We start from the raw sequence: 13,948 nt of genomic DNA, 5'->3' as shown, positions 1-13,948 counted from the left end.
ACCTGTGGGAAGGTGACTGGGGAAATCTCAGAAACGCTCAGTCACCACCTGCACCGTGAAATCCTGAGTGTTATGTAAATTAACTCTCAGGATTTAGCTGTGTGCAGAAAGCCTGTGGGTGAAACTGAGCATTGTTCAGGTGTGATTGTTTGCAACTGTGTGACAGTAAAGCAGGGCATTGCTGAAAAAGAGGCTTGTACAATCCTGTATGAATAAAGATATGAGAAAAGCAATGAAAGCTTTTCAACCTTCAAATCACCCCTGCTGACTTGAAGGGGTGAACAACAACAACAACACTTGAACATGATATCAAAATGTATGTGGTCTGTTATCATTGTTTTGAGTCAGTCCGTAAGGAATAAAGCAAATAAATATATAATATATATATCATAATTTCTTTAGGCCAAGCCATTTGTGAAACAGCATGAAAAAGGAGCCTCCTACATTAGTGTGTTGTATGTTGCATAATATGTAGAATTATATTATTGTTCTCCACCATGTTCTTGGTGCAGCCAACCTTTCAAGAAATTGCGAGATTGAGAAGTTTATGAAATATCCAAGACCATTATGGTTTATGGAAGATGCATCTGAATATGTATTCTTTTGCTAGTTTGACAAATTAAAATATGAATTCATCTTAAAATAAAATAAAACATATATTACAGTGCCCTGACTTTACCAGCCACATGCTGCAGAGCAGCAGTGTTACATGGCAAGAGAAAGCCTTGCTTGCCTGTATGGAATCCAAATGACTGAAATCTGTCATGGTGACCGAGAACTTTAATCCATGAAGTCAGTTGGCATTTAATAAAATGCTCAGTGTGTGCCATTGAACACACATAGAATTATTTCTATGACACTGAAGGTCATAGAAATAATTCCTGTTCTCAAAAATGGTCCCTTTTGGCAAGATGCAGTGCGCTGCATAAAAAAATGTCATTTCCAATAGCTCGAGCAGTAAGATTTTATCATGCTTATCCCCTTTGGCACCAAGCAAGCGTCATCGGAATCTCTTCAAGCTATTATACCATATATCTTACACTGCAACTTAGAAGAACCAGAAGTGAAAGAGCCCTTCTCTCCACTCTGTGTTTTTTCCAGGATAGTGAACTATGAGGCGGCGGGCAAGGGAGGTTCTAAAGCACGCTCCCTTTGGAGACTGGAGCCCCTGAGGGTCAGGTGAGATCACACATGAATGTCATATGAAACACCCTCAAACATATACCGTACACACACACGCACACGCACACGCACACGCACACGCACACACACACACACACAAATACACCACCCCAATATGGAAACACTTCTCATTAAATCCTCACACTACTGTACATAAAGCTCCGTAACATGAGCCTCTTGAGGCTACATAAATACAGTACGGAAAGGTAATATTCTAAGCATGCAGCCCTGAATACTGCACTTAGTTGGTGAATTTTTGTATGATAGATGAAAATGTCCCAGTCAAGTTTATGTACTGTATAAGGCTCCTTCCAATTACGGGCCTGCATTCTCCAGTCAGGTCAGGTTTACAGCCATTATCCCATCTCTCTCTCTCTCTCTATCTCTCTCTCCTGCGCTTTCCAACTTTTTTTAGTTTATGAGTGCTTCTGCAACTATGGCACTTTTGTGTCCAAGGCTGTAAATACTGCTAAAAATATTTATTTTTGGAAGTTATTTCCCTCTTCCCTCCCTCTCTCTCTCTCTCTCTCTCTCTCTCTCTCTCGCTCTCGCTCTCTCCCCCTCCCTCCCTCCCCTCCTTATGCCCACCCACGCAATTTCCCGAAAGTCACATCTTCAGTTCGCTGTCACTGGCACTCAATATCAGAGACGCTACACTTTGAAAATTCACAGACTGCATCAAGGAAACCATTTGCTCGTTCCTCAGCTTCACCTGAGAGACGAAACGTCTTCCAAATTGCAAAATCCAGTCAGAGGTCCATTGTCAAGAAATCATAGCAATCTGATTCATATCCATACTTCACTTCTTCAATGAGGACATGACTTTTTGTGAGTCAAGATAAACTGCTTCCATTTTCAGCAGTGTGGCGATTTTATACTTGTATCCAGGCCAGGTTCGATAAAAAAAAAATCTCTACCCAATTTAAAACTTTAATGATATTCACTAAACCTTCAGGGTAAGCTAAACCTTTAAGGGCAGTTATCAAATGAAAATGCTGTGAGTGTTTTATATAATCAGTCGGCTGACAAATGAAAAGCTGGCGATATATGACTTGTGACATTTGTGGGTGCATCTGTGCTGCTGATTAGCTGGTGCGGTAGTCACATCCGCTGGGGCCAATCGTTCCGCCTGCGCCATCTATCCACCGGCCACTACCTGGCCCAGACGGAGGACCGCGGTCTGGTCCTGCAGGACAGATTGAAGTCTGACACCAAAGCCACAGCGTTCTGCTTCAGGTCCTCAAAGGTGAGTGTGTCTTTGCTAAATCCATCCATTGAAAGAATGTTAAATATTTAGAGCGAATATGTTGGTCAGAGCAAGATACAACTAGCAAAACAGTTTTGTATTTATGAGTGATTCTGCAGCTATGGCACTTTTTGTCCAAGACTGTAAATACTGGATAAGTTCTTATCTTATACGAAAGGTCTTACTATAAACAGCTTGAACTTTTTTCAAAAACTCTGACCAGTGACATTTCAAACCTTGATGTTTTTCTCAGTTTACCCCATCCCTCTACCAAACTTAAAATCTGCTACTTTGTATTTCACTGACAAAAATGTATTATATATTACTATGTTACTATAAGTATTTTATGTACTGTACTGCATAAATTGCCAACTAGGTACATTTTACATAATATACTGTAGACACAAATTCATTGTTAATAACGTTTTTTCAAAGTGCTTTTACTTTGAAATCACGGTAACAGAGTGACAGTCCAGCACATGACAATGGTGTGTTTATGTTCTGCTGTCAATGAGCAAAACATAACAAAACTTAAGGTAAATATTTCATGCAAGGTGAATATTTCTATTGTCAGTTATTTCCATACATAATGTAGTTTCATTAAATTGTGGAAAAACATGAATATTTTTGCATGTAATTTTGTGTAATTAGCATACGTTATTATTGCTAAATAATTACATTATTATTGCCGACCGGGCATGGCATGGCCAGGGAAGGACCATCACGGCATCCATGGAAGGATAACCGCTGAGCCCCACAGCCCCTCGCCCTGCCATAAGCGCCCACGGTCTGGTCACCTTGGACGGCCGGAAACGCCCCCGCACCTTAGCCCAGCACTCGCGGAACGCCGCAGTGAACTCAGGGCAGGCGGGGACAAGCTGGCATCAGGCCAACTGACCCAACACTACCCGCGCGTGGGCAAAGGACCCAGCCGTAGACGGTGCCGCCTGGAACACAGAGGCACTGTCACCAAATTCCAGCTCTTCCGGGGCATGAATGGATAAAACGTCATCCTCCTCTATATCACCCACCGCGCTGACCGCCTCACGCAGGGCAGCTGCCTGTAGCTCAAAGCGGTTCAGGTCCTCTCCCGCACGGTTCCGTTTAGGAGGGGGGGCACCCAGAGCAGCCTCGAGGGGACCCCCGCCGTTGGTCAGAAAAATGCTGGCGGTAACCGAAGGGGGAAGGCCGCCCTCCCGAGGCCCCTGTGAGACCGCGGTCTGCATACTTTCGAACCGAGTCAAGCGCATACGGTCCCCCAGAATGTCGCAATGCGCACAGTCTGCAGGGTTCTCATACAGTATGCCATGCGTGCATGGTCCAACCCAAGGCAACACATACAGGTGTCATGTGAGTCCAAGCGATGTATCAATATGAAAGGCTTGCAAAACGTGGAAAAAAACAACGGTGTAAAACCCCTGTGTATATTTTCCTACACCCGCTGTATATACAGTACTATCACTCGTCCGTACGTCTAGCCCGTGGCCGTAGACAGGGAGGATAAAGTGTGCTTTACAACTGAATGGAAGCTGTCACTAAGTCGAGAGGGCTCAGACCTGTTGGCGTGGAACACACAAGGTTAACACAAAGCACACTAGTGGTCAGATCACTCGCTATGATTAGAGGGATCTAATAACCAGCTCACTTGGAGCGCACAAGTTCGTGAATTAACAAGGCGGTACAGCCGCGTCGAGGAGAAAAACACACACGTGCACACACGTGTTCCCACTCTGGGAAAAAACTGCAAGCCACCTAAGATAACTACACAAGTGTATCATATTAGAGTGATCCAATATAGCGCTACATTACTTCTCCTTGCTATACGTAATAATAATAATAATTTAAAAAATCATGCACTTTTTTTTGCGATAAAAAGCTTAGCTATGTAAGGGTTAGAATGTCTTCATGAGCCCATCTATTGACCTTTTCACGGCTATTAATTAGATATTACTGTAAGTGTTTATAGCAGCCATTCATGTTGTCCACTGGCCTATTTCTAACTGACCATGTTGATGGCTGTTTTCAATTAGGAAGTCATGGGGGCATTTATCTTCAGTGCATAAAGGCGCCTCTGCAGTGTTAGACATACTGCATTTCATTTTATTGCTGTATTTTCACCTCTCATTCCTTAACTCCTCTTACTTTATTTCTCTGCCTTAACAACCCATGTTTCTCATCCAGGCACTCAATCTCACTATTGCTCCCTCTATGCATTATGCTCCAAAATGAAAATGTATGCTACAAGAAAAGAAAAATAGCCACTTCAGAATCTCAGAAGGGATTGGCTTGCACAATTTCTTATTTATTTCTTTATTTTAAGCTCCTCAGCCTTCAAAAGTTTGAATTGCTCCTTTCTTTGGAAAATACGTCCCTGTGGACGCTCTGCTGGCTTCCCCCATGTCTCGCTTTCTCCCTCCCTCCCTTCATTGTCAGTGCGTTCCGCTGTCACTCGGTTCCTATGCAAAGGTCACCGTGTTGGAACAGTGGCATTTAATGTTCTCCGCTACGTGCTGTCCCCTGTAATCCATCCCATCTCTGCCAGGCCGTGAATGTAGCAGAGCTAACGAGGCGGCGCGCAGTCCCCCTGTAGGACCATGAAGCCCGATGTATACTTCGGCGTACGGCGGTGTTGCATGCATAAAATAATCGATCTGCAAGCTCAGAACGCGTTGCAGAATGCGACGCATTGTGAGCTTGTAGGTCGGCTATTTTCGTCACGTGACGCCATCGTACAACGGTGCATAAAATAAGCATAAATGAGTTGAACTCAACCTGCCTCTCCCAGTCTAATCACAATACGTCTTCGTTTGTCATGTTCCTGCCCTTCTGTGTGTGTGTGTGTGTGTGTGTGTGTGTGTGTGTGTGTGTGTGTGTGTGTCCATATCTCCATGTGCGAATCCAACAGGAAAAGGGTGACTCTGGTGCGAAGAGAGACATCGATGGCATGGGCGTGCCAGAGATCAAGTACGGAGACTCCATCTGCTTCGTCATGCACGTGGCCTCAGGCCTGTGGCTGTCTTACCTGGCACCTGACGCAAAGTCTATCCGCCTAGGAATCATGAAAAGAAGGGTGAGCATTAAACAAAATGCTTTTACCGATTATACAATAAATGTTTAACTGATGCGTTAAAATAGACAATACCCTGAAACAGTGCCTGCATTCAGTACTTGTACAAAAGGTGTTTCTAAACGGTGGACTGTGAGTGAAGGATGTTTGTTCAGCTGCTTGAAATATAATGTGGAGTGCAAACCAGTCTTTACAGGGTAAATACGAGTAAAAAAAATACGAGTAAGAAAATACATTCTTATTGCAGACTAATAAAATGATGCGGTCTGAATAGTAACGCTAATGTAATCTAACTCCATGGTATCATGGGTAGCCATCCCAATTTATCCTAACACCTCTGAGCTCAATACACAGCGACTTGTCACACCCAATCAAACGGGAGTGTTAGCTGTCCCTGACCGCTCATAAAGCTGGCCCAGCTCCCGCACAGTCCCCCAATATCCCAGGACATACGAGACAGCGGCATATTTAAATGTGATAATGGGGGCTGGCAGAGGAAGGGCAACAGTGGAGGAAGGGTTACAGTTAGTTTTGGGGGAGAGAGAGCTTAGAGAGTTTAGGGCGGCATGAGGAGTGACGCTTGTCTCTGGGCGCATTGCCAGGGACAGCAAACGCCGCCCAACGGCTGGCGCCAGGTGGGCACCGTAGCCTTGACAACATGCCAGTGCACCTCACGTACCCGCCCCCACCCCCCCCCCCCCCCCCCCCCATACACACACACACACACATTTAACCTGATTAAACTGTTTTATTACAACGAGTCAGATTACCCTGATGTCGTGGACTAGAAACTCCCCAGCTGTGGAGGAGCAGGTGTAAAACAGTGGTTCTCAAACATCAAGGGCCCCTAAATGTATGTTTTTAGCTGTGAACCCCGATTTGAAAAGATTTAGTGCCAGGGATCCCTATAAGAGAAGATTTGTGTATGTGAGATTTTTGTACGTTTTGTTTCTATTCCTCCCCTGAGCAAGCAGGCGGGCTCTATTAGCTCCAGAAGGTAGAACAGGAAAGTTAACATCAAATGTTACATTATCTTTAATATCATACTGTTTTTGCCATTTATTTGGGGGCTTACTTGCAATATCCTCCCCGGCCCACAGGCGGGGGATGGCTGCTCTATGGCCATGTGGTCACTCTGCTGTAATGCTAACGTGATTACAATTGTGTGTTTCCTGAGCCAGGCCTGCCTGCATTCTGAGGGCCACATGGATGATGGGCTGTTCCTGCAGAAGTGTCTGCACGAGGAGTCTCGAGCCGCACGCATCATCCGCAACACCACAACTCTGTTCAGAAACTTCATCAAGTAATGGATGCATACACACGCACACGCACACGCACACGCACACGCACACGCACACGCACACGCACACACACACACACAGACATAAGCACAGATTACACACAGCTTACAGTACATAGATCCAGTCAAATTTCCTGCTTCACCTTAGCCTGGTAAACCACCCCGGTCGCGGAAATCACATTTCATTTGATTTCTGAAATCAAATGAAATGCTGCCCCAAATGCAGGGGCGCTGGAAGTTGGGTGCTGAGGGTGCTGGGGAAGAGAAAGAAAGAAATTGGGGGATTTTTTTTATTTTTTTTATAAATTAAACAAATATATATATATTTTTTAAAGTCTATATACACACTTATATATTAAAACAATGATGTATTTAACTTAGGGGAATAAAATATTTGTTGAAAAAGGTGAAATAGCTTTTGAAAAATGTTCTCTGAATATGGCCAGTTCCTTGCAGATATTTCACATCAGTGTGACCCCTTTCCTAGAAACATTCTTACCTTTGACCTTTTACAGTATGAGTCATAATTATGTTTCATACATAGAGTAGACCAGTGGCTCTCAGTTTTAAAGGGACTACGGTACACAACTGTCAAACCCAAATCTCCAAGCACTTCTAAATAAGGAATAATCATGTAAAGAATACTAGATACTCAAAATAAACAAACAAACCTAGTTACAACGAATGACGGACTCATACTGTATATCAGCTAGAGAGATGAGAAAGCTATCCATATCTATAGATTTGCTTTTTTCATAGCATACAGTACATGCAAGCTGTGTTTGGCTCTAAAATTGTTGCATCATGGTCAGGAGCCCGATTAAAATAGTTAATTGACATTAGGCCGTCAACTGTAGTTAGGTAGAGCTGAGTAGGAGAATGGACGTGGGGCGGCTGCGTTTTCCACAAGGAAAACTTAGGTTATTGTTGTGCAAATGAGGAAGCAATCATAGAGTTAAATTTAGTGTGGAGGCGACCCATGGGCGCAGTGTGGGCACTCCATCAGAGAATTGGAATTTGCATCTGCTGCTGAGCAATGCATTGGTGGTCTCTAATTTCACGGCACACTTGACCTCGCCTCAAAGCACACCACTTGAGAACCTCCGCAGTATATGAATACCACTGGACATGCACGGCCGACCGCGCGCACACACACACACACACACACACACACACACACACACACACACACACACACACACACACGCACACACACACACACACACACACACACACACACACACACACACACACTACCCCAATATTGAAACACTTACTGTATCATCAAATCCTCATTTAGTAATTTCTCATTTAACAAATGTAGCTGACCTCAGCTCCCAACTCTCTCTCTCCCTCTCTCCTCTCTCTCTCTCTCTCTCTCTCTAGCTCTCTCTAGCTCTTTCTCTCTCTCTCTCTAGCACTCTCTCTCTCTCTCTCTCTAGCTCTCTCTCTCTCTCTCTCTCTCTCTCTCTCTCTCTCTCTCTCTCTCTCTTTCTCTCTCTCTCTAGCTCTCCCTCTAGCTCTCTCTCTCTGTGTCTTTCTCAAGGTGATTGCTTAATAGTCTAATAATTATAATGAATGCACTAGGGTCACATAATCACCTCTGCATCAAGTATAATTTTCAGGCACCTATTCCAGAGTGGGATAATACAAAGAGTTTCTCTCTGTCTGTGTCCAGTACTCTGGACATCGCTGGGGAGGGGGGCGACACCGAGGCGGTGGGAGGCTACGTGGACGAGGTGCTGCAGACGCTGGAAGACCTGATTGAGTATTTTAAGCAGCCCGACGAGGAGCTGGAACACGAGGAGAAACAGAGTCTGCTCCGCTCGCTCATCAAGCGGCAAGATCTCTTTAAAGAAGAGGTAAGCACCAGTGTTGCCAGATTTGGCGAGAGGAATAAGCAACCAGGTCTATGAAAACAAGCCACTGTAGGCCAAATGAGCACTTTAAACCTACAGTATATGCATCGTCTATATGCATCTACAAGCTCTATACTGTATGCATATGCATCTACAAGGCTATATGCATCTACAAGCTCATCAAGCCCACAGCTTGTAGATCTGATATTTTCAAACAAATGTTGGGAAAAACATGGCAACACTGGTAAGCACAGAGTACTTCACCTTTTTTCAACCTCTCCATGTTAGCCTTGCATAACCAGGCTTTCCTAGTTTTTGTTACGGCCCGACTAGTGTGATCCAGTCTAGACCACTCCTACCGTAGAATTCTCCTACTAATTCTCCCACATGAATGCCGCACTAAGTAGCCTAGCCAGTCGCTATAAATGATAATTAAAAAACGAGGACATACTGAACGAAGTATTCTAAGAAGTACTTGAAGAAATTTGCCGGATTCATAAGATTTCACAGGTTTATGGGCAGGACCTACCATTATGACACCCCTAGTTTCTGAGGGAATTATTTTAGGGAGTGCAGGCTATATCCGTCCCCGCTGATTCTCTCTAGACTGGATCAGAGAACTTCCGGGAAGTTCCGGGAACGCTACCGTAGCATGTTAAAATAGCAGCCGCCCACAGTAGCCAAATTTAAAATCTAGCTCTAAATACCAATTGATGAGGTCATTGTGAGGTACATTTTTGAACTGTCCGCAACTTTGAAACCCAGAGCTTGTTGACAGAAATGGAGTCATGCTATAGTGAGCATTAGCGAGGACTGATATGGAGATATGGTTGGAAAAAGTACTCCATTGAGACACTCTTGTCTCAAGTAGTGTGTGCCATGATCCAGCAAAGGATTTCCTAAGTGACCTGGAGAGGTCAAAATTACGTGTTTGTGTTTATAGTATATACTATATATACTATGTATCTCTGCTGTCTGGCAGCAACCAGCTAACTCCAAAATGTTAATTTTTCAGGAAATTAGAGTTAGGAGGTTTTGTTCATCATTGATAAGAACAGCTGAATGGACCTCCAAGCTCACAATGAGGTTGGAGGTCAAAAGGGGGTGGAGCTTGGAGTCAGCAAAACCAGCTAACTCCGGTGGAGTTTAGCAGAAAGTTTGAGGATCCAATGGAGTTAGCTGGTTTTGTCCCAGCAGGTGGCTGTGCATAATGTATAATTGTATTTTGATCATTACTTTAGTTTGCATTGCATATCGTTGTGACAGTGCGACCAGGAGGTTATCGAGGCCAACAATAATCTTGTTTTTTATTCGTCCCACAGGGCATGCTGTCCCTCTTGTGCAAATGCGTAGACCGGATGAACGTGTACAACAGTGCCGCCCACTTTGCAGAGATGGCCGGGGAGGAGGCAGGCGCCGCCTGGAAGGACATCCTCAACCTCCTCTACGAGCTCCTGGGTAGGCAAGAGCATTCACTCTGTCCATTCACTCAGTCCATTCAGATTGCCATCATCGTCATCTCTCAGCCCTGGAGAGCCATGAAGTATTAATCTGCCCCACAGAAGCCGACCATTCCTCTGTCTCTTTCCACCACACCGCTCCTCTCGCCTCAGTTCCTCCTCAATGTCGGTTATTCCCTCCATCATCTGGAATGCACAGCCGGTGACAGCTGGTGACGTGGCACTAACTTTTTGGGTCGTCAGTAACGAGATAGCCTCGATCTCCAGGCTTTTATTTTCCTTCGCATTTTGCTCAGAAATAAGAGCCTGGACCAGCCTGTTGACGTTCCTGGAATAGGAAGTGGGTGATTTCCCCAACCAACCAGAGTGCAGTGGGCGTCGCTCCAAATGTTGTAACGTCAGGGCTCAATGCTGCACACACAATGGGATCCGGCGGATTCTCTCTCCGGAGATTTTGAACCCGCCCCTCTAGACAGGATATCAGACGTGCTAGGGCAGCCTAGTAACGAGATGATACATCTCATGATACACAAAAGAAGAAGAAGCCAGTAACAAGGGAGGATGAGAAAGAGAAAGAGGTAGGTAGAGAGAGAGACAGGGAGACAGACAGATAGGCAGGCAGACAGACAGAGAGAGAGAGAGACAGACTGAAACATCCTCAGTGTCCATTTAACTCTGAGAGTGTAAGTGGAGTTAAATTAACACAGGATTTTAAAGTGTAGACTAAATACATCTCATATTCCGGATGTAGTCCTGTCTTCCTTTTGGATCACACCACTCTCCTTAAGAGATAATGGGGTGTGGCCAGCGGTCACAACGTTTGCGTCCATCATAATCATCCACCACTGTAGACCCCTCCCTCCAGGCAGTGGCCCCTCCCTCCAGGCAGTGGCCCCTCCCTCCTCTCAAGGTCTCCCAACATGCAACAGTGATGAATGACCCTCAAAAGTTCACACTTTCATGCATCTTTTCTGTGGGTAATTTTTAGCTTTGCCCCTCCCACCAATAACTGTCCCCTAGCCCTCCTTGACTGGCCTCATATTCATCAGCATCGTAATCACTAACCCACCCACTGCACCTTTGCGTGCGCACACACACACACACACACACACACACACACACACACACACACACACACACACACACACACACACACACACACACACACGCACACACACATACACGCACACACGCACACACAGTTAACACGCATCACTGCACACTTTCTCAGCACAACACAAAAGACACAGGCACACCACTGAGCTCATTCCAGACTTTCCACCGCTAACCGGAGACAGGGTCACACCCCATGTGTTTCCTGGGCAGTCTGGCAGAGTAGGTTTGTGTGTCAGCAGCCACTCTCCTCTCCTCTCCTTTCCTCTCCTCTCTCCCTGTGCCCCACCAGCCTGTTTAACCATCCTTTGGAGCACAGCCTCGAGCTGTCCTCTCAGTCTCTGACATTCACATCAGTAAACAGCACCCATTGTCCTTGCGTCACAGGCTCTCTGTATTGTGTGATGTGTTGGTATTAACAAATTGATAGCTTTCCTTAGGCTGCAGAATTAAGTGAGATTAGATGCACATCAGTATTCCGTGGGTGCCGAGCACAGTTAAATTGTTTTCGTGGGCGTTATCAGCGCTGGCTCCCGGTGTCCTAACGGTGAAAAATGAAGTAGTAAATTAATGAGAAGACTTCTTATAATGTCTCCACTGTGGCAGAGAACAGAGTCAGTGGGGATGCACTCTGTGGACTTTATAGAACAGAGAGGTCTTGCTGGGGGGCACGGTGGCGCAGTCCTTCGCCTCACAGCTTTCTAGCTGTGAGGCGAAGGAAATCGTGGGATAAAAATGTAAGAAAAAGAAAAGAGAGGTCTTGCTGTCACAGTGGTTCTAGGGCAGTGGTTTTCAAACTTTTTGTGCCCAAGGCACACCAATTGACAAGTCGAAATATCAAAGTAAAGTAAAGCCGTTCTCACTCCGCGTCACAAGGCTTTTTAATTATTTTGATCTGTGTAAATGATCATTTAAACCAGCTTTTATGGTAAATGTATCCCCTTAAAAGAACCACATGCTTCATCATTTATTTATTTAGGTTTATTTGGGGCATTTTATGCTTCATTTCAGATTGCAGAGTGTAGAGAGAGGGAGCAGAGACATGCAAGACCAGATGAAAGTCTGATTTTGACTCGGGTCCTTGCTCTCACAAGGAGCATGTGGTATGTGCACTAAAGGGCACTAAAGTCGCCAATAATATTCAAATCTGAGTTGAACGTCATCTGTTGTATAATATGAGCAGATGTCACAATTCATACATGGTGGGTGTCATGTGTGTAGCAAAACTCTAGTGGTTATCAACCAGCCTGTATGCAAGTCCTGATTTTCTTATTGATTTTCCTTTTCCCACAGCTGCTCTGATCCGTGGGAACAGGAACAACTGCACCCAGTTCTCTCGGAACCTCGACTGGCTGGTCAGCAAGCTGGAGAGACTGGAGTCTTCCTCAGGTACTGTACAATGTATATGGTGGGATACAGAGAGTCTATCATCCACACTGTAAAATCCTGGGCGTTCATTTAACTGTTGAGAGTGTACAAATGCAGTTGAAGTGAACCTGTAAGGCTCAGGGCACTATTTTGGACATATACTATACTATTCTGTATCAGCAGATAAGTGCAGTCAACGGCATGGCAACAGACTTTTTTTCTGGCCTGGAGAAGGGTTGAGTACCCGTGGCGAAGTGGTGAGCTAGGTTTGATTAGGCTGAATATATTATCAGTGGATGTGTTACAGCTGGATTCAATCGTGACTAATCAAATGATCCACTATTATTACCTTTAAGAACAGTCTGTTGTGCACAGCGCAAGGGCGTACTGCCATCCTACTATCCTACTATAATTCTAGTAACCTCTGTAGTGGTACGTGAGTGAGTGAAGATACCCGGTTCTCCTCACTGGCTGGACCAATTGCTCTGATTTTGCACACAGCCATTGACCATTACAATCTGAACGCAACTGTGAAGCCCGTTTTTCAATTTAATCAAATCCCAGCTTCTTATTAGCGTTTTTGTGTCAAAGAATGTCGTCCCATAGCTGCGGCTGCCCAGCTATGGGACAAACTGCCTCCCGGGTTGCCAGATCATGTGCGCATATCCCCCCACGGATGCGCTGCGCCGACCGGGTATGGTCTAGTACTGGTAATTTTCATAGTGTCCTAGAAGAAAAGTTTCTGAAATATAATTTGTCCCAAGAGCAAATTGATAATCAAACAACAAATCCAAAGCACCTCAAACAGACCGCCAAGAGCAGAAGATAAATGTATCTTGGGAGGAAATAAAAAACATAGTTAAAATGTGATGACACTGGTCCTCTGAGAAGCCTTTGTCAGTTTAAAGTCCAGTTTATAGACCCAATTCATATTCACCAAATAAACTATGCTGACGGACAAAATAATGACCGCTCTGCGGACCTCCAACGTAACACAGACCCTGAGCAGATGTCCGCCTAGGAGGTACAGCAGAGCAGTCATTATTTTGTGTCCTTGTGTATGTGTACAGTACCTGTCCATGAGAAATGTTGTTTCTAAAATGGGGCTGGTATGGTCTGAGTATGCTCCCAGTACACTGGACTATGAAAGGCAAAAGTACACAGACAGTCCACTCGACTCCATCTTTGTACAGCAACGTGTTTACTCCCTGTTTTAACCACTTAAACTTGCCAACGTGTCGTCACCACGGGGGGCGTGGCATAGTAGCTGCAGACATACTGGTGGGGGTCAATGTTAAGTCAACCTGTTTATACCCCACCAAGAAGTCCGCGCTACCAAATGACACTTGTTGA

At 44.9% G+C, this 13,948-nt stretch overlaps 1 protein-coding gene across 1 annotated transcript in view; it reads left to right on the top strand.

Annotated features, from left to right (window-relative positions):
* Positions 1-13,948, top strand: part of ryr3 (ryanodine receptor 3) — a 167,156-nt gene that overhangs the window by 38,844 nt on the left and 114,364 nt on the right. Inside the window, exons 10-16 of the mRNA XM_084081907.1 lie at positions 1,102-1,179; positions 2,272-2,428; positions 5,334-5,498; positions 6,677-6,798; positions 8,474-8,657; positions 9,977-10,112; positions 12,521-12,616. Of these exons, the coding sequence (XP_083938033.1) occupies positions 1,102-1,179; positions 2,272-2,428; positions 5,334-5,498; positions 6,677-6,798; positions 8,474-8,657; positions 9,977-10,112; positions 12,521-12,616 (938 nt within the window). The remainder of the gene's footprint in view (positions 1-1,101; positions 1,180-2,271; positions 2,429-5,333; positions 5,499-6,676; positions 6,799-8,473; positions 8,658-9,976; positions 10,113-12,520; positions 12,617-13,948) is intronic.

Source organism: Gymnoscopelus microlampas (genome assembly GCF_963454915.1).
Source record: "Gymnoscopelus microlampas genome assembly, chromosome: 16".
NCBI classification, from domain to species: Eukaryota; Metazoa; Chordata; class Actinopteri; order Myctophiformes; family Myctophidae; genus Gymnoscopelus; species Gymnoscopelus microlampas.
This window is presented reverse-complemented; position numbering and strand designations above follow the sequence as displayed.